Source organism: Dermatophagoides pteronyssinus, unplaced genomic scaffold (genome assembly GCF_027571235.1).
Source record: "Dermatophagoides pteronyssinus isolate colony J.1.1.1.1 unplaced genomic scaffold, Derpt_VIB-CSIC_2022.12 sq0035, whole genome shotgun sequence".
NCBI lineage: Eukaryota > Metazoa > Arthropoda > Arachnida > Sarcoptiformes > Pyroglyphidae > Dermatophagoides > Dermatophagoides pteronyssinus.
In genome coordinates this window covers 99,091-121,766 of record NW_027461559.1, presented here as the reverse complement: position 1 = coordinate 121,766, position 22,676 = coordinate 99,091, and the positions used below count along the sequence as shown (strand labels likewise).

Here is a 22,676-nt window from a genome sequence, read left to right as displayed (position 1 = left end):
AATGTAGGTTTTAAAGGTGTTTTTGCTTGTGTAAAAACAAAAGAAAAGAAAACAATCAACAGTTAGAAAGCTGCATGAATATCGACAAAAATTTTGAAAACAAAATAAAGGGGAATTCTTTTCTTTTTTCAAATAAGTTATTTTTGATATATCTCTGAATTATCGGGTGGTTGATTTTAATGAGAATTTTTCATTTCATTTCTTTTTTTTAAACAAAAATATTTTTCAAAACAAAGGTGTTTTACAAATATTATACCAAACACACGCACACACACACACACTATTTCGGTTTTCTGACAACAATTTCGTGTCCTAAACATAAATCAAGATTGAATTTCAAGAAAAAATTTGATTTTTTTGTTTGTTTGTATTTGTTGTATCTTGAAATTTTACAGAAAATAATGAATAAGTTATTTGTTTTTGTTTTTTTTTGCCACACTTTTTCATCGAAATTTTTATTGAATTTATGATGATGGTAGTAAAAAATTCTTTCAAATTTGTAATGAATTTGTAATTCTAGTTTCCATTTATAAGCAGACTGTAATTATAATGTTATATGAAATTATTAGTATATTTTTCTTTGATATATAAAAATCTTGAAGATGAATAACCGATGACAAAAAAAATGGATTATATAAGAGAAGTGTGTTTGTGTGTGTGTGTAAAGATCAAAAGAGATCATTTTCCAAAAAAAAACAATGTAAACGAAAAGAATGAACAAATGATTATATTTGTATTTGATGACTTGAATTATTTTTTTTTTCGTTTTTTTTCTTATGATAATGAGCAATAGATGATAAATTCAATTCTTTACACTTCTTTTTTCGATGGTATTTTATAAATAAAATTCTGGTGGTATCACTTTATAAAATTTTGTTTGTTTACTATACATTCTTAGAAACTGGAATAAAAAATATAGTTTTTTTTCAATTCGATTCGAAGACAATATTGAGTAATTTCGAAAGGCGTTTCTGACGTTATGTGGAGTAGGCGTATTTGTATTTGTATGTAAGTTATCTGGATAAACAGATTCCACAACCAATGATGATGACATGTATATAAAGATATATTAAAGCCAAAATGCTTGTTTTGTTTCATTTCTAAGTCAGGGAAAAAAGAATCAGGTATTATTTTATTAGTAAATGCGTTGATTTCAAAAAACTTACCACCAATGTATGGGACAAAGCGTTTGTGGAAGCTGATGAATTAGTAGTAGCCGAACGAGGTATATTATTCGTAGCAATCAATGATGACGACGACGATGATGATGATGCTGATGATGGCACATTGCCACCGCTAACGTTACATAATGGAGAATTATTATTATTCGAATCATTCATAGTATCTATAAAAATAGTGTTGGAATTGTTGTTCATTGTAGAAGCCGTATCGGCGGTAGTCTCCATTTTACCACGTTTAGCTATTTGTGAATAAGTTAATTTACTCAATGCTGATTGGGAATGTTCACAATCCATATATCCATTCGTTCCATTATCTAAAGAACTATTGTTACTATTAATCGATTCGATACTATTTTGTAGTTGTACTGTTTTCTTATTCGGATTATTTACTAATGATGACTTGATATTTGTTGTTGCGCTGGACACAGGTTGTTCAAAAGATCCATGACATGAATCAGAATCTTTGACAGATAAATTAATATCATTACTGATAGTTGTCGTTAATGAAGATTTTCCTTGTCCTTTGTTCATTGTAACGATATTGCCATTTATCGTTTTTGATTCACCATTAGTAATATTGCTAAATGAAGTCTGTTGTTGTTTACGATTATTATGACTAGTAGCAGTATTTGTATTTGTATTGGATCGATTGTTTGTTGTTGTTGCAGCTGAAATTGTCGTCGTAGTCGTCGATGATGATGATGATGATGAGAATGTTGTTGCACCATTATGTTCATGGGAAATAGATGAAGATGATGATGATGAGAGAGGAGGACAAGATTGATTATGATCACCAATTATGTATACATTATCACCCGATTGGCCTTTGACTACATCAGCCATACTATCATGATGCTTTGTTGATTTTGAATGATGTTCCGATGAAGAGGAAATGGATGTATTAGGCACATTCGGTGTTGTTCTATTTACATCAGACGAATCTTTGCTCATCGAATCTGATGTTTGAACAGTGGTAGACATATTTGTTTGTTGATCATCTGATATGATACCAGGTAATGGAGGAAATGCATTGGCCAACAGATCAAATGATTGTTCGGTGGCTACTGTTGAATTTGGTTGTTGTTGATGATGATGATGATTATGTTGATGATGGCCATGACCGGAACCATTTCGATTTGAGCTTCCAGAACCACCACTACCTCGATTATTATTATTATTATAGGAAGATTTTCCGGAATTACCAGCAGATGAGCTATTACGTGGATATCGAGATGATTTTTCAGGCCGATTGTTGGTCGAATCATTAATATTTGAGCCACCACTATTACGATCACTAGATTTCGAAGAATTAGAATTCGAACGATAAGGAGAACTCTGATTGGATGAATTAGCTCTTGTTGTGTTTGATGTTTGTTGAGGCATTCCAGAATTGTATGTTTGTTTGGTGTTTGACGAAGACGACGAAGATGATGATGACGACATGTTACGATTTGAAGTATTCGTTGGGCATTGACCCGAATTATTATTATTGATCACAGTTTGTTGATTAACCGAACGGTTTGAAGAATTTGGAATTGTCGCCTGTGTATTTCGTGTTGTTGTTTGTTGTTCTTCTTTCATCGAAGATTTATCAACATTGGATTTATTGTTCCAGTTGGATGATGATGAAGAATGTGGCACTAAATTCGAGGTAAAATTGTTGTTGTTGTTGTTGCTATTGTTTTCAGAACTAGCAGCATTCGAATGATTATGATTACTAGAAGATTGCACCACCTTATTGTTATTATTGGGATAAGTTGACGACGACGAAGACGATGTTGAAGGATTTGACTTAGATGATTGATGATGATTGGCAGCTGAAGATTTGTTTGATAAAGATGTGGATGATGAAATTTTGTTGTTGATCGTCGTATCGATTGAATTTCCGGCCATCGGATGTGTCTGACTCGATGATGATTGGGTGGGAGTTGTAGTATTATTATTGTTACTACCGTTATTGCCAGATGAACTTTGCCCAACAGCAGACGTCATTGCTGATGATGATGGTAGCGGTTGCTGCTGTTGTTGATGATAATGACTTTGATTTGATCCATGATGGCCACCATAATTGCCTCCATGATGAGAATTAGAGGAATTGTGATGATGTTGACCATATGATGAGCCACCACCACCACCAGAATTATTGTATTTGTTGGAATTATATCCATTACCTCCACGGTAAGGTTTACCATTTCCAGACATGTTTGCTCCATTGTTAGCACCATATCCACCGCCACCACCTCGATGATGTGATTGTGATCCATGAGATTTCATGTACGAAGATTGATACGATGAATTATGATGGGCATATGGCTGGCCAACATTTGACGATGGTGTCGCATAACCAAAACTATATCGATGATTTCCTCCGCCATTAGATGGATTCAACATTGGTGCCACCATTTGTACAGTATTGAATTCTGAATTGCCATTAGCCGAAATAACACCAGGTGGGGCAGAACCAACACCATTATTAGAAGCTCCAATAACATGGTTTCCATTTACAATTTGACAATTTGTGGTTGTTGGAATAAAAATTGCTTGCGGAATGCAAACACTACCGGGAGGAGGTGTGGGACCACCTGAATGTCCTGTTGTAGATCCAGTCATTCCTACATTACTATTCGGTGTATAATGTGGTGCCAGACCATTGGCAACAAACACTGTACTAAGATCATATGCATTCGATATAGATGTCATTATTGGTGCATAGAATGGTGTTGGTGGATAAACCTGAAATCAAACATACAGTTCAAAAAATGAATTCAAAATAAATAGATTGATAACTTACTCTAGTTAAAGGAGGCACATTGTAAGGATAAACATTGGCGGCATTCGGATATGGTATTGCATTCAATGTCGATTCGGCAGTTCCTGGTGGTCCACCAGGAATAGTAGCACTTGTTGGCAATAAGACAGTAGTTGTCGAATGATTTGGTTGTTGGTTACTTGCATTAATGAATGATCCAGACATACTAGATACGGGTGAAACGGCAGCCGAATGACTGGATATGGTAGAACCAACGGGACTAGGAGCAGTCACAATTCCTATTGGACTTATCACATTGTGTGGCGGTACTGGCATTGGAGCACCAAGGACTACAGTATTTGGTTTACCATTAGGTCCCAATACTGGATTCGTGTTTGTTTGATTCGTATGATGACGAACAGTTGGTTTGGCTTTAATACGAGCTAAAATAGGTATCTGTGTCGTTGGATAGTATACCAAATCATCACGTAAGTAAGTCATTGCTTTTTGAGCATCTTCATCACCATGGAAGTAGAGATAATAGGATTGATTATGTGTTGATTCACATTTTTCCAATTTGACTGGACATTTAGATTCTTCGAAAATTTTTATTATTGTATCTCGTGTAATCTCAACGGGTACATCACGTAATATGACTACACGTCGTTTTGAATTTGGTTTCACTTTTGTACCGGTTTCATCGACAGTAACTTCAGTACTGTCTCGTAATACTTGAACAACCAAATCTAAATCATTTGTCAGGCGACGTATCTTATCAAAATTGGCCACAATCGAAATGGCAACATATTGTTCATCATCCATTTGTGAAACTAGATATTGATCTTTTGATAGATTTTTATATGAAAAATAATATTCTAATTGATGACGTAATTGTTCACAAAGTTCTTTATATGGAAGGCCTTGTACATTTGCTGGGCTTGGTGTAACTGAACGTTCATTATTTCCAACTAAAATATAAAGGAATAATGAAACAAACTTATAGCTAATAATTAAAATAAACTTACCATCCGATGAGATTTGTTCATTACCTATATTGGCCATATTTTTGGTCAATTCATCCACCATTGAATCATCCATACTAGCTGTCATATTGAAATCGGCAGTATCTCGATCACCATTCGGCATTTGTTGTTGGCAATCATAAGTAGAGTTGTTAGCAATCAAATCAACATTTTCCATAATGTCCATTTTAGTATTATTATCTTTCATATTAATTATGTCGTTGTCTCGTCCAATATTTTTAAAATTACTTTTTAAACTTTTTTTACCAGACACCGACGATGTTATCTTTGATGAAACACTGTTGTCAAAATTTGTTTCGACAATGTTTTTAGCTTCAGGATCATCAACAACAATAATATTTTTATTATCGATGTCTGATTGCTGACCAGCAGCAATACTGGCTGCCGACGACGACCACGATAAACAAGATGTTGATGTTGTTGAAATTTCTTTTTTTCGTTTCTTAGCTACAGATGAAGTTAGTATAGTAGTTGTTTTATGGCCACTATGATGATGATTTTCAACAGCAACAGCCGAAGAAGAAGCAGTAACGATGTGCTTATTATTAACGGACACTATTTTTTCTTTTTGTAAGCTTTCTTCGACACCACCGTTTTCTATTATTATTTTTTGTTGTTTTTCGATTTTTTCCTTCTGTTGTTGACGATGATGATGATGATGATTTTTATCGATCAATATCTTATTATTATTATTATTATTATTATTCGTTATCGTATGGCTACTACTAATAATATTATTATTATCGATCGTTTGGATGACTTTTTTTGTTGTTGGAATGATTATATTGTCGTTATTCACAACAATTTCGATCTTATTTTCATTTGTTTTAGCCGATTTTTTTAATGAAGAAAATTTTGTCTTTGGAATTTTTTCATTAATACAATCACCATTAATATTATTATCAATTAAATGATGATGTTGTTTTTGATGATGACGATGATGATGATTATGATGATGATTGGATGTTGTTGATGAACTTGATATTGTTGGTGATGACGATGATGATGATGAAGGTGTGGACAAAATTAACAATGGTATACATCGATTATTATTGTAACCATTACTATTTTCATTATTATTATTGGAATCATCATCATCATCATTTTCATTATTATTATTATCAAGGCTTTTAATTTGTTCTTCTTCAAATGATAATGATGATGATGACAATAACAAAGAAGATTCTTTTGTATTAATTAATAAATTTAAATGGCCATCATTATTATCATTATTTTCATTTTCATCATTATTCACATTGTTAACATTCGACCTTTTTACATTATTATTCGTAATGATTTTTGTTGAATTTTCAAGTTGTTGTTGTTGTTGTTGTTGTTGCTGTTGATCAGTTTGTATAATGATGTCATCATTATGATTATGATGATTATTACTCCTACTTAATGATGATGATGTTGATAATCCTATTTTGGTTGTCAAGAAGCAACACAAAAACAAAACAAATACAAACAAAAAAATGAAGGTAAAATTATTTAATCATCGAAAAAAAAAGAAAAAATAATAATAAAAACAAATTTGAAGACAATTTTAATTTTCCAAACTTCTTTGAGAGAGTGACAACGAAAAAAAAAATCGAACCGGTATACCGGTTACGCAACAGCAATCACCAGTATCTCTCTCTCTCTCTCTCCTTTGCATTACCTTTTTTTCTTATCATCATAAATCACCATTATCCCACACACACATTATATAAAGATATCCACTTGCTTGGATAAAATATCTAAGTTTATAGGGGTGGCGTTAATGAGGTGGGTGTTTTAGTTAATTTTTTTCTTTTCTTTCTAATCTTAATAATATTTTTTTTTTTTTTTTGTTAATAAGAAAGATCAACGAGAAAGCAAAATCTTTGAAAGAAACACAAACACAAATGCAAGTGCAAATAAAAAATGAACAGGATAATTATTCAACAAAGATTTCAACTCTACCTTCAATCATCAAAGTTTTTGTTTTTTCATTATTTAAATTGTGTCATTATTGAATGATATTCATAAAATAAAATAAACAAAGAATAAAGAATGACAATGTTTTTGGAATGATTTATTTGTTTTCAATGTAAATGATATACATTATCAATCCAAAAAATTTAAAAAACAAATGAAATAATCATGGCCATCATCATTAGGGATATTATTTTATGATAATGATAGATTTTTTTGTAAATATTAATAAATGTCAATCATTATATATTGATTTTCATTCACAAAACAACAACAAAAACAACAAAATAAGATTCTCATTCTTATTCTATCCAGACAATTTTTTTTATCATCAAATCATTACATCTAATCATAAATAGACATATATATTTTGTTACCACATATCAGTCATTTCAAGTGGCGCCATGCAAACAAAACAGAAAAAAATCAATAAGAAGCAACAATAACAACAAAAATCTCAAAGATTATTACGATGTTAGCAAAAAAAGGATACATATCCAACAACATAGACACTTAAAAGATTATTATCATCATCATCATCACTATCATCAAATTATTGTTACGTGCATTTCTGATTTGGAAAAAAAAATCATGAATTGGCAGAAAACAAAACAAGGAGATTCTTGAAATATTGGTTGATACACCTTTCACATGCAGATAAATTTATTCAATTTTTGAATGATTTATTATTGTTCGGCTGCAAATAAAATCAATCAATCAAAAAATTAAAGAGACAAACAAACGATTAAAAAAAACAAGATGAACTTCAAGGAGAATTCTATCACTGGAAAAAAAACTCAAGATATAAACATAAACTAAAATGAAATTATCGACACACACACACACGCACAGAAGCAAAAAAAAAGGAAAAATTACCGAAAAAAATACCCGAAAATAAATGAAATGGAAAAATGAATGAATGGATAAAACGAACGAACGAATGAAGAAATCGAAAAAACAACAACAACCGTTGTAATGATAACGAATTGAATTTTTTTCTTCTTCTTCTTTTTTCTCATTGAAATTATAACGATGATGATGATGATGATTTAGTAGAATGTGTGGCAAAATAAAATATCAACAACAAAAAAAAACAAACAGTTAAAATAGACGCAATAATAGGAAGGAAAAAAAAATTGAAAATTATGTCTGCAGGATCACGATGCCTAAATCAACGACGACTACGACATCGGTGATGATGATGACACGGATTTTTTTTTGTTGGCAGGGTTTTTTTGTCGTTTAATTTGGCTGATTATGGCGCATAGATATTCATCATCATCATCATTCTTTTCTATCTTTTTTTTACTGTTTAATTTAACTTAAGAAACACCTCTCTCTCTCTCGGTATTTTCTGAATGGTTGGTTTGTAAAGAAAAAACAAGAAATTCTTGCGATGGCTCGATGATTCTGAACGTTGATAAGTGTTGTTGTCGTTGTTGATGATGTTGATAATAAAGATGCGTTAACCATGCAAAACTACAACAACAAAAAAACGACGAAAATCTGATGATGATAATGGTAGATTCATACACATCCAAAACCACTATTACAAACAAATAACGAAAGTTAAAGATTAAATAGAAAAAGGTCAATTTTTTTTTGTTTTGTTTTGTTGAAACAAATGTTGAATGGGAAACAAATAACATCACCAAACATCAAATATCACACCGCACACATCCAATTCATCTAAATATCAGATAATGGTAAATTCATTCCTTTTTTTTCTGAAATTGATGTTAACCACCAACAAAAAAAAACAATCATTATTTGGATACGAATATTTTTCAGATAAATAACGGAAGACAACAACAATAACAAATGAAAATCGCAAACCTTGCAAACAATTAAAAGTAAAGGACAAAACAAAACAAAAAAATTTTCGATTCTTTCGAAATCCAAAATAAAATCATCATTCTTATCCAGGCTACACACAAATACACAACAACAAACTTCTTTGAAACACCATCAACACATAACCAACCAACAATAATAATAACAACAATCAATGGAAGTAGCCAATATAATAAAAAGTGAAGCAGAAAAAATTTACATCTACACTTATATGAATGAAAATACCACATACGAACGAATAAAAAAAATTCAAATATCAATGGTAAAAATGATGATGAAATATATAACAAACAAACAAATGAATACAAATATACAAATACACAAACAGAAAAAACATATTATACAGACCTAGATATTATTTAGTTAGTTTTTATTTTAATATGTTTTCAAGTAAGTATATACTGATGATGATCATCAAAGTGATGAGTTGTATGTTTTTTTTTTTGTTTATGTATGTTGTGTGTGCGAGTATCATCATCATATATAAATTGTGAGTGAGTTTTTTTTTTCGTAAATATTTTTACTATCACATTCTCATTTTGTTTTGAGTCGTCGTCGTCATGAATATTTTGATTCAAAAGGGGGAGGAAAACAAAAACGAAATGATCACATCATTATTTGGATGTTCTGGGGATATAGCTGCTGTGGTCAATATACACAAACACACACACACATCTATATACTACGAATACAAACACAAAAGATTGAAAAAAAAGATAACGTTACTTACGTTATGTGAAAATTATTATACTGGGGAAAAACACAAACAAAAAAAAAATTCTAGTTGCCTATGATAATGGTGGTGGTGGTGGTGGTTGATATTTTGTGCTGGTCGTTTCATACAAATGTATCCATTAAACAAAACAAAACAAAAAAAATTGGTACCGTTTTTTGGCTATATCTGTGTAGATCTCTTGTTGATTTTGAATCACAGGATATCAGTATGTTTAGAAAACAAAGGGGGTATTCAGTAGTTTTGTTTAGTTGTTGCTTATTTTGTTGTTGAATTCAACAGAACAGATATTCATAAAAAACCAAAAACAAAAAACATAGTCAAATAACATTCAAAAAACAAAACAAAACAAAACAAAAAAACTGATCGAGGATACACGCACGCATAAACGCATGCATTTTTTTTTTTTGTTTTGTTTTGTTTGGAAAGACTCAATTTTGGATGTGTTCGAATAATATATTTGTCTCTGTGTGTGCTGTGTGTTTGGAATGGAATGCAGCAGCAGCAGCAGCAGCAGACTAACCGCTAGCAGTATTTGTGGTGGTAGGACATAGGATCCAGTGCTAATCCATATGATAAAGAGTAGTATACGAGTATGTGTATCCAAGAAAAAAAACATTCGAAAGGAAGTGGAAAGTTATCCTCCTCCTCCTCCTTATTTATTTTTTATTTTTTTTGTTGAAATTTTTTTTGATATCCAAAAAAAAAGAGGTTGATAAATGATTGATATTATAGAATTGAAAATTACCACACACACACACAATCAACAGAAGAAAGAAAAAAATGAATGAATGAATGAAGAAAATCTGGGCGCGCAATTGAGTTTTTTTTTTTTGTATCCGAATAAAAAAAAAGAAAAAATAATAATTTTCCTCTCCCTCTCTCAATCCTCTCCTTGTGTATGCTACTACAACCAAACAATCAACCAACCGACCAATGTGAATCCGTGGATTGTGAAAACTATTTTCACTTAAAATGGTTTTTTATGGAAATGGCTTGTGTTACTATAGTGAATTTGAATGTTAATTTTTTTGATTTTTTGTTTTTTTGGTAGAATAATTAAACAAATAGAAGAAAAAAAACAATAATATCATTATTGAAAAATGATGTAATTATTGATTTTGTTAAAAGGGAAAGCCAAAATCAAAGTAGAAATAATAAAAACGGAACATCGGATAAATAGTCATTCATAAATGATAGGACAATTTGAATTCAAAGGAAACCAATTTTAATTTTGAAATTTTTTAAAATTAATTGGATTTCCAGAATGGATTATTAATTTTACATCCAATCTAATCACAATAGCTATTAACAAACAAAACAAAACAGAGAAAAAAATCAAAACAAAATGACGCCCATGTTTTTGGCTACATTGACGGGCCACATTTGTTTTCTTCTTCTTACATAATGATGATGATTGAAGCAGAAAGAAAATTACCAATCAAGATAATGATAAAAGAAGACAAGTTGTTGTTGTTGATTCAAAATTTGTTATTTATGGTGGGGGGAGGATAAAATAAAATAAATAAACGAAAGATTTACAAAAAAAAAAATTTTATCATTGTTTTTTTTCTTCTTCTTCGAATACATGTGTGATAAAAAAAAAAAATACTAACCGGACAACAACATGCTCGGAGACATGCATAAATGACATGCATGTTTACAAAAAAAAAAAAATAATGAAATTGTTTGTATGTGATGTGATCATGATATGATTCCCGAACGTGAAAAAAAAGAAGAAAAACATTTTTTCTTGAAAGAAGAAAAATGGAACAACAAGTAAGTGAAGAAAAAAATTTTTCCCGAACAAAATTGTTTACCGAGAAAAAAAAACTACGATGAAAAAACAAAATAAACAACGACGACGACGACGACAAAATGATGAATTTTTTTTTCATATTCGAAATGGATGTAATATCGTCGTCGTCGTCGTCGTCGTCGTAGTGGTAATGATGAATTTCATGAAAAATTCAACAAAATGCCGACAAAAAAAAAAAAACATTTTGGGATTTTTCTATCCATCATCATCATCATAACCATCATCATCATAATTCAACTTGTTCGAATTGATGATGATGCTGGATAAGAATGCGGAAGTGAATTGAACAACCACCACCACCGTTGTTGTTGTTGTTGGAGCCATACAATCATCATCGTCAAACATCAATACCGCACTGTGTTTGTCTGTGATCACTATAATACTCTCTTCTTTTTTTTCATGGTGGTCTTTTTTCCCTCTTCAAAAATGGAAAAAATCCATAGGTAAAAATATACACGTTTTTTTTGATGACCTGAGAACGAGAGAGAGACAGAGACAGACAAACAAGATGATATAAGTTGAACAAGTTTCAAAACCGAATAGTGTGTGTGTGTCTATGTCAATTTATGTTTTCATTTGAAACAAAAAAAAAATGGAAACAAAATCAACGATATTTTCCATTTTGCAAAGAATTAAAAAATTAAATTTTTGTTTTGGTTTCGATTCAGAATATTCAGTACATTGATAATTTGGCTAAATATACCTTATCGAATTCGATTGGGTATATTTAGCCAATTTTTTTTTTTGAATATTTTCGGCGCCAATTTGACAACAAAAAAAAAAAAATGAAATTTTGAAAATCAAAACAAATTCATTTCCAATATTTTATCGCCGAAAGGTATTTTTATGAAATAAAATCAATGGATAAACAGCACACAGACAAAAAAGCAACGACAATAATGAAAATGATGATGATAAACAATCACTTATCACGCACTAATTATCAATTTAATGCTCGAAATAATTTATTTATTTTGTTACGTGAAATACTGTTTTTTGTTTGAATCTTTTTCTGTAAACAGCTAGAAAAAAAAATTCAATAAACCAGTCTTCGGTATCTGTGTGTGTGTGTGTGGAAATTTCCTTTTATTTTCTAAATTTTCTTATTTTCTTTATCTTTTTCGTTCATAACACATATGAAAAAAAAACGCTGTAAATTTTGAAGAAGAAAGAAAATGTTAGTGGTGGTGGTGTGTGAGTGTTAATATATTTCAAAAGTAACGGTAACGCGTTTTTTTTATACATATTTTTCTATTCATATTTTGATAGGATAGTAATTCAATTTAAAAAAAAAAATCAAACTTACCAGACATTGATTGTTTCCTGCTCGATTGTTGTTGTTGTTGTTGTTTTTGATTGAGATCTTTTTGAGTCGATATAGTCGTCGTCGTCGAAGATGCTTCCGATGACCTATGTAATGAACGATGTATTGGTGAAGAATTTGTTGATGATGATGAACTACTACTAGATGATGATGATGACATTGTTGATAATGATGCCGATGACATTGATGATGATGATGATGAATCGGATATTGATAATTTGTTTATATCATCAACATCACCATCACCATCAATAATAATATGATCATCGGACGAAACTATCGATTGTATTGTTTTGATTTTTGATTGTTTTTGTTTATTAATAGAATTATTTAATGGATCAAGGTTATGATGATGATTATTATGATGATGATGACTTTGATTTATTAATGAACTAGAACTATTTATGAAATGATTCATCATTATCGTTGTTGTTGTTGTCATCGTTGTTGTTGTTGTTATCATCGTTGAAGATGGAGGTGTAATGAGCAATGGTAATGATGATGATGTTATTACATTTCCTGTTGTTGTTGTTGTTGTCGAAGAAGAATTTAATGTATTAATCGATCCAGAGGCGGCGCTATTTATTCCATTCTGAGATGTTGTTGTTGATGAGGATTGTTTTTGTTGATATGATTGATTTGGATGTTGTTGATGATGATTATAATTTCCATTTAATTCATTATAATGTTGTTGTTGTTGTTGTTGTTGTTGCGGATAATTATTATCGATCGTTAATACAGTAGGATGTTGTTGTTGTTGTTGTTGAATATGAGGTATGATTAGATTTCCATTCGATTGGGTAATTGGTGATTTATTACCCGATGATGATGATGATGATTTTACCTTTACACGATGGTGGGAGGAAGAATAACAAAAACAAAAATGAAAGGATTAGAAAAAAATCTTTTTGTATAGCCAATACAAACAACAAAATTGTCAATTGATTGTGACATTCATAAAATTTGTTACGCTACAATAGCATCTAACATTATTTTTCTTCCTGTTGTTTACCCGATTGTCTTCGTCATTATTATTGTTTTTATCGTTTTTTTGTTTTGTTTACTAACTAACTAGCCAATTGAATAAATAAATAAATAAATAAACCCAAGTTACGAAATTAAATTACAGAATTTTAACTATATAAAGAGAGAATTTGAAATTGGCAAAAACAAAACAGAAAAAATTTTATTATCCAATCAGTCGATATAGCTGTTGCTGTATGCTCATTTAGTTAAGAATTGAAAAGAATTTCCAGACACACGGCACAGTGATGAACAAAATGGGTCAAAATAGAATCGAATTTTTCATTAAATATTGAAATTCTTGTTTTTGTTTTTTGATGAAAACATCATTTTAATCAGAAATGAATTTTATTGATGGAAAATGATTCTGGATTGATCGATCGATCAAAAGAATCGATAGATCGATCGACCGGTTTGACCTACTATTGTTTTATTCTTCAAAAATCAATGAAAGTTTTTTTTTCCTGATCTTCTTTATCAACAGGGCCGGTCCGAGGAAACGCGGGGCCCTGTGCAAATTTTACATGCGAGGCCTTTTTTTAAGTAATGAAGGGGGGCCTTAAAAAATTCAAATTTGAAATCTAACATGAAGAGAATCTTCATTTAACAATGCCAAATTTCAAATCTGAAATGGAAAATATCTTCATTTAGCAAATCCAAATTTCAATTCTGAAATGAAGAATTTTTTTGGGCCTCGCTTTTAACTGGTTGAATTTTTTGGGCTTCGCTTTTGATGATTTTATAGGCGTTTTGCTAATCAAGTTTATGGAATTTTTTTGAATCAATTCGTTGTTATTGTTTAAATTCCACTTTTTTTTGCAAAAAAAAAAAAAAATTTCGAAGCGCGGGGCCTTTCGAAGCGCGGGGCCCTGTGCGGTCACACATCTCGCACACCCCAAAATCCGGCCCTGTTTATCAATATGAAAAAAAATGAAACAACAAAACAAACAAACCAAAAAAACATTCCACATTGGCCAATTTGACGTAATAAAAGGTAGGTGTGTGTGTCTGTATATTTATCTATAATTTAAACAACAACAACAACAACAGAAAAACAAACTAAAGAAGAAATATATAGTGATTATATAATGATGAATGATTGTGAAAAAAAACAAACAAAACAAATTCTTATTTCATTCATAATGTTCATCCATGTATATACATCTACATAAAAGAAGAATATTCTGTGTTTTTTTTTTTGTTTCTGTTGTTGTTTTTTGTTTTTGTTGTTGTTTGTTTGTTTGTCGTTTGTTAATATCATTATCATTATTATTATTAAATAAATTGTGATTTATTAGCGGTAAATTCTTCTTCTTCTTCTGTTTCTTCTTTCTTTCTTCTTCACAGTTCCATACAAATAAAATCAATCACATCAAAGTAAATGTAGTAATAAAAACTTTCTTTTTTTCTTTCGTTTTTTTTATAATAGCCAAAATCCCAAAGACATGATGATTTGTTTAAATGTAAACAGGAAATGACGTCAAAAATATCATCATCATCATCATCAATGATGATGCTATCTGGTAATTCACAATAACAACAGCAACAATAAATTCTACTATATCACCACCACCACCACCACTACATACGTAAACCACTACGAAAAAAACATAGTAAAAAATTGATGATAATCAGACAATATATCTATTTCTATTTTGATTGTGCAGACAAGTGATCCAAAAATGGATAAAAGATGTTTCTTTTTTCTAATGGTAAAAGTACGTACGCATGAATTTTTTGAAACAAACAACGAACAACAAAAGGGGTATCATTGATGAATATAATCCAATTGTAATAACAAGATGATGATGCACATGATCCAAATTGGAATTGAACAACAACAGCAACAACAAAATTTGAAATGGAAAATCAACAACACAACATTACATTCAGACATTTAGATAACTGAAAATTCTCACGATTGACATTTTGAACAAAAAAAAAAATCATACTTTGGGAAAATAACAAAGGTTAAGGGTTAAATTTTAGACCTTTTTTTCCGAAAAGTTTTTCTCCCACTACTTTTCTACCTTAATTTTATAAATAGAAAAAAAGTGTGTATATAAAAATCGTCTATGTGTAATTCATAGAATCCAGAATCGTTTTATTTTTATTGCTATCAATTTACATTTTTTTCTACTTTTATTCACTTTTTTTTTAAAAAAGAAAAAATGATGCGCATGATTTTTTTATTGAATAAGTAGAGTGCAGTAGAAGTATTGGTAGTGTGAAAAGATAGATATTTATTAGTACTGAACTAAGGTCTGTATATATAGTAGTAACAACAGTTACATTAATTAATTAACATTAATATAATATACAATGATTGTTGATCGAGCAATCCTCAACACTCCCCTTGTCGATATACAATCATTTACCACTAAAATACGACCTTGATATAGATGACCAAGTAACAATGGTAAAAGACCACCAGGCAATCCATTAGAAATATGGTTGTACATAACGAACCATCGATATACAATTGCCGCAATCTGATTTGGAACTTGCTTCTTAGTTGTCGTTGTTCCAGCAAACGTCCTAGGAAGAGTGAACCACAAAACTTGTTCAAGCTCCCCTATTTGCGTCGACACTTCTTGTCTGTCATCACACTTGTTTACAATTTCACTGGATGATCCAACAAACGATTCATCACACAAAGTTGACGGTACCACAATATCATCAGAAACGTCAGGCAAGCTTTCACCAGAAATAGCTGTAACAACTTGTTCAACACTATTCTCTGCTATGCCGTTCTGTACAGGTACTTCGACTGATCTGAATTTGTTCACAATTCCTTTATCACAGTCACTTCGATAACATCGCTTTTCTTTCTTCATCCAATTGTAATGACCTTTCTTTTCCACACGATTTTGTCGTTCTTCTTGTCTCTCCACCAAATTTTTAGAGATAGACAACATCGACACTTTAGCTTTCGGCATTCTAGCACGAACCAAATACATGTTCTCATGGCTACTTGATCGATCTGCATAGATCACTGGTTTTCCGCTCTGATAAACAACAGTGCAGTCGTAATCACCCTTAAAATGAATATCACCACGTTTTGTCAACTGACCAAGTGATATCAAATTCATCGGTGAGCTTTCGACAAACCACGAGTTGGATAAACTAACTGTTTTCCACTCAAAGCCATTATGAATTTCAAGTTCAACTGTGCCAATCCGAGACGCCTTAACTAAGCCACTACGCGTTATAATGTCATTAACTTTGCAAGAATGGAGATCCACGAAGTACTTCCGATCATTGAAAATATGTCCACTTGCACCACCATCAGCGAATACTTCACAGTATTCATCAGCTGTCCATGATGATCCCAGCAAATCAGACAAACAAGGCAAACCTGCCATTTCAGATGATACAGACATAACGTCTTCGACTTCATCATCAACTCCATGATTCTTGGCAATAACATTATTACGATTCAATACTTCAAACTGCCTAAACGTGTCAAGGCCCATAACCTATTGAATAAGTAGAGTGCAGTAGAAGTATTGGTAGTGTGAAAAGATAGATATTTATTAGTACTGAACTAAGGTCTGTATATATAGTAGTAACAACAGTTACATTAATTAATTAACATTAATATAATATACAATGATTGTTGATCGAGCAATCCTCAACATTTTTTTTCTTTGTTTGCCAACCTTTACTAAAAAAAACATCTTGAACACTGAATATGTGTGTGAAAAACGTTCCCAAAAAAACACAAGAAATTTTTTTTCGATGAATGAATGGCCTGATGATTTACCAGGTAAATTTTACCTGGTCGGATGATAATTTTGTTTTTTTTTTTGGAAAGCAGTGAACGTTTTCATTTTTTCAAGAAAGATTTCAATGATTAATGATGATGATGATGACAAATATAGATATCATTTTTTTCAGCAAAAAAAAATAAAAAAATCACATTTCTTCCTTGTATTATTTACAATTCCATTTCGTTTACCTGTATGTTTACCTGTATGTTTACCTGTTGTGTTGTTATAATTGAAAATCAAGTGTCAAAAACTTTTTAAACAACAGCAAAAAACCGTTTACACTCGGATAAACATCGGGCACAACGCACACACATAAAAATCAGTTTTTTTCCGAAATAAATGATGACGACGACGAGGAAAAAAAACAAGATTTTCTTTTTTGCTCGCTCGCTTCCTATGACTATTTCTACCCCAGAAATACTTTTTTTTTCTCTTTTTTTTTTGAATATCCGATCTTGTTTCATTTTTAGTTAGTTAGTTTGTTTCTTGTGAATTTTATTTCAATGTAAATTTTTTTTTGTTTTTTGAGCTAAATGTAACAAGTGGTATCTAAATATTTCTTCTGTCAAACAAAAAATAACGGGAAAAATAAGGGGAAAAAAATAAAAAAAGGAAAATGATGAGCTGAGCTGAAGAGAGAAAAAGCACTATTTTAACAAATGTAGCAAACATTTTTTTTTTGATATCATTAAATGAATGGAACAAAAAATTCAATCGAAATAGAAATGATAATAAACATATATGTGAACAACCTGTTAATAATATCCGTTTTTTGTTGTTGTTATTGTTGTTGTTGTTTTTATTAACCGTTTTAACAACAACAACAACAACAACAACAACAACAACAACAAAAGCCATAACAATAAAAAAACAGAAAATTATAGTCAATTTTGTAATACAAAATTGTTGTTCCATTGTTGTTGTTGTTGTTGAAAAATTTTAAAAATTTGTATTTTTTATTATTCGGTATTTTGTAAAATTGTTGTTGTTGTTGTTGTTCTGAAGTTTTCTTTTCTTTTTTTTTCACCATTCATCCATCCATCCATCCATCCATCCATCCATCCATCCATTCATTCATTCAAATTGCCAATGACATCGAAAATGTGATGATGATAAAAATATATGTATGTTCGATTGGATGGATGGATAGACAAAAAAAACTACAACAACAACAACAACAACACTTTTTTGATGACCTATCATCCATCAAAAAGCAAAAAAAAAAAAAAATCATCATCATATTTATGAATCGGAAATCAATGTCTTTATTCTTAGGCAACAATATCCTGAATGTTTTGCTGTTGTTTCTTCTTATTCTTCTTCTTCAAATTCGTCACTCTGATGATACATATTATTTTTGGGTTGTTTTTTTTGCTTTTTTGGTTTGCAAAAAACATTGAAAAAAAAACAATTCTTTTCGAATGTTTCTAATTCAATAATGGGCGGTATAATTGAAAAAAATATTCATTTTCTTCATTCATTTTTTGTTTGGTTCTTTTGAAAAAATTTTCCATTGAATTTCTTCTTTTCTTCTTTTCTTCATAACTCAAATTTCATTCAAATTTGTCAAAAAGAAGAAAATTGTTAATAACTTCTTTCATAATTGTCAAATGATGATGATTATCAATGGTGAAAGGTCGATCACATGCACCATTCAGAGGAAACAACAACAACAACAACAAAAGCGAAAGAGAAAGAGAGAAATTCACCTGACGAGAATACCACCACGTGATTCACCTTATTAGTTTAGTTACTTAAAACAAAATTTTCTATATGGAATTTCAAAATGAATGAATTGAAATTGTTTGAATGGAAAAAAATCCTTTTTTCTCTCTTCACTTCACTTCTCTTCTATTCACTCTCTAGCGAATTCACCTGTTGTTGTTGTAATGATAAAAACAGATTGGTCGGTTGGTTGGTTGGTTGATTATTAATCTTGACCTGTTTTGATCGAGGTCACCTTCATATAAATAAAATGAGGTAAAATGACGTAATGTTATGTATGTTGATCATCTCTTTTTTTTGTGGATTTGATTTGATTTGACTAAATCTCTCTTTCTCTCCTTAGCATCACAGATGATTAAAGGTGAAATGTGAATGTTTTTGGTGGTGATTGCTGCTACTTATTCATAGGAAATCGTCATCATTAGAGAATAATGATGGTTTGAATGAAGCAAAGAAAAAAACATTCCATTTAAACAGAATTGATCACAGCAACACAAAAACGGAAATCTTTCCGAAGAAAATCTATGTTCAAAATAAAGCCAAAAAACAAACAAACAAACGAATGGTGAAAAAAAAATTCCTGGAAAAATTTTTTCATTCCATTATCATCCCATACAGACCATCAGCCAGCAAGCCAGACAGATAGATAGACAAACAATGGATAATATCCATTCTATTGTGGAATATTTTCTGTTGCTGTTGTTGTTGATGATAATTATCATCATCATCAACGTCATGTCCATCATTCATGATCTAGATCGTCATCATTATGATCATCATCAAGCCGGATGAAGAAGCAAGAAAAAAAAAGAAAGATTTCTTCTCTCTCTCTTCTCAACCAAACCAAACAAACAAACGAAAAAACCTTGATACAAATGATGAATGAATGAATGGATCACCACCATAAATGTCAAACAAAAGCCAAGAAGAAAAAAAAATAAAACAGGAACAACAACAAATGAAATGAATTCCTAATACAATCTTCATTTTTGACATTTAAACAAATTTTTTTTTTTCAAAATTCGTTGTTTTGGATGAATTATAATCCATCATCATCATCATCATTGACACCGAAAAAAAACGAGATTGGAAAAAAATGAATATCAAAATGTGAATGAAAAAGAAGTTCAAAGTTTAAAATGAATATCAAAAAATGTCAAACATCAATCTGATCACCATAATCATTGTTTTAATCAAGAAAAATTAAAGATAATTTACCTTTTGTATTATAAAACAACGTGGGGAATATGCACAACAAATATATGTATCATTTGAACTTAATATTGGTGTTGGTGTTGAATTCAGTGCTGCTGTTATATGTATTGGTGTTGGATGAAATAGGCTATGATTATTTGGATTTAAAATTGATTGTTGTTGTTGTTGTTGTTGTTGATCACTATTATTATTATTGGCCATATTTGTTGTTTCCTTCATCATCATCATTGATGAATTGATTGAATTTCCATTCAAAATTGATACATTTGTTTCACAATTATGTTGATGATGATTACCATGATGAATATGATGGTGATGCATTGGTATTGTTGTTGATGTTGATGATGATGTTGATGGTGATGATGATGATGTAATCAATATTGAATGTCCATTCGGTAATTGATGATGATGGTGATGATGGTGGTGATTATGATGATGATGATTGTCCAATGGACAACATTGACCAATTGTTGTTGTTGTGGTTGCTGCTGTTGTTGTTTTTGGTTGACCCATTGAATTTTTGTTGATTCAAAGACTAGACGATAATTTGATGATAATTTCTTGACTGTTGTTGTTGTTGTTATGTTTCGACGTTATAACGGGATCGATAATCACACTAATCATCCAAAAACAAACAAAACAAAACAAAACACACAATACAATCTGACACCTGTAACTTGTGTTTTTTCGTTTTACAAAACAAATTTCCGTTGTTGTTGTTGTTGTTTCGAGAAACAAAAAAAAAAAAAAATGAAAACACACAAACAAATCAGCAAAGAGAGAAAGAGAAATATTAACAAATATTTATACCTGCTGATCCTGCTGCTGCTGCTGATGATGATGATGATGTTTTATAATATCAATTGGCAATTGGCCTGTTTCGTTATCTTTTTTTGTTACCTAGATACTTTAACACCTGGATTCCTTTAATAATGATGATGCTGTCGTTTTTTTCAAATGTTCAAAACAACCAAATACAGTTATCAAAATGAACAACAAAAAAAAAGAGACTAAAACGATGATAATGATGATGTCTATATCGATTATATCGATGTTGTTGTTGTCTTTGGATTGATTGGAAATAATTGATGACGATGATGACGATAATAAACTTTAAAAAAAAGCGTAACTATGTTACCGATTATGATGATGATGATAATGATGCGGATGATGATGGTGGTAATATGGTAATATTATTGTAATTTGCGAAAAAAAAACAGAAAACACAGAAATCATATGACGGATTTAAATCATCATCGTAGTTGTGGTCGTCGATTGTTGATAACAAACAAAAAAATTTTAGGAAATTGATAATGGACCAGCCACTTAATTGATGATGATGATTATGATGATGAAATTTTAATTAAACCAAAACCAAAAATGCAAAACCAAAAAAACGATACGTGGAACTTTTGTTTTCAAAAATATATGTGGTAATAAGCCAGAAATATCTTCTTCTTCTTCTTCTTCCGGTTTTTTGTTTCATAAAAAACAACAAAAGCAAAGTTCACAACACTTTCTTTCAAAACAACAAAAAATACAGATCACATTATATAACACTATTGTGTGTGTGTGTGCGTGGGTGGATGGATGGATAGATTGCTATTGAACAATGTTTGTCGTCGTCATCGATTCAAATGTTTGATTTGAAAATGAAATTTGGGAAAACAAAAAAGCCGATACACGCAGATACTGGTACACAATCAAACTGAAACTGGAAGAAAATTTTCTGCTGTTTTTTTCGGTTTGAGGAAAATGGCAAAAAAGAAAAGAAAAAGAAAAAAATGAACAACCAAAATCATCATTTGAAAATCTATATAAATGTTATGTTTCAACAACAACAAAAAAAACATTGCATAACATAAACATTATTACAAGTTAGACACTATAGTGAAGAAAATGAAAAGAAGTAGCAGTAGTAATCAAACGGAATATATAATTTTTTTAAAAAAAACATGGAACCCAAAAAAGAAAAAAAAACATTCAGACAAACAAGGAAGCTTTTTTTTGCGTTTCGTTTTGGGTTTTCAGAATGCAACTGTATCGATATTTTTGCCGAACCAGACGATTTAAAAACAAAAATAATTGAATGAATGAATGAGAATTCCCTACATGTACATATTTGGGGAGAGAGAGAGAGAGAGAGAGAGAGAGAGAGAAAAACGAAAAAGGAAGAAAAAAAAATTCTGATGATGTTGGAATCTAGAATATCTTGGATGTGTATGTATGTATGTACATATTTTGGCTGCTGCTGTTGTTGTGGATGTTTTTCTCTGTTGGT

General features: G+C 30.6%; 1 protein-coding gene across 2 annotated transcripts; it reads right to left on the bottom strand.

Moving 5' to 3' along the window:
• Positions 1-159: 159 nt before the first annotated feature.
• Positions 160-21,144, bottom strand: Larp4B (La-related protein 4B). Of its 2 annotated transcripts, none has more exons than XM_075823734.1 (6): positions 20,399-21,144; positions 12,642-13,503; positions 4,956-6,395; positions 3,973-4,898; positions 1,167-3,914; positions 160-1,100 (listed from the first exon to the last, which is right to left on the bottom strand). In XM_075823734.1, exons 1-6 carry the CDS (start codon positions 20,906-20,908, stop codon positions 1,095-1,097), a joined length of 6,492 nt encoding a protein of 2,163 aa, XP_075679849.1. In that variant the 5' UTR covers positions 20,909-21,144; the 3' UTR covers positions 160-1,094. The 2 variants fall into 2 exon arrangements, with proteins under 2 accessions (XP_075679849.1, XP_075679850.1); XM_075823735.1 differs by lacking the exon at positions 20,399-21,144 and adding an exon at positions 13,648-13,678.
• Positions 21,145-22,676: the final 1,532 nt, after the last annotated feature.

Excerpts from the sequence above, each read along its gene's own strand:
- Larp4B (XM_075823734.1), bottom strand. The coding sequence starts at position 20,908 with ATGGGTCAACCAAAAACAACAACAGCAGCAACCACAACAACAACAATT. Across the intron at positions 6,396-12,641 it reads CAGGAAACAATCAATGTCTG|GATTATCAACATCATCATCA; the intron begins GTAAGTTTGATT and ends CAACCAAAATAG. Across the intron at positions 4,899-4,955 it reads TGAACAAATCTCATCGGATG|TTGGAAATAATGAACGTTCA; the intron begins GTAAGTTTATTT and ends TTTATATTTTAG.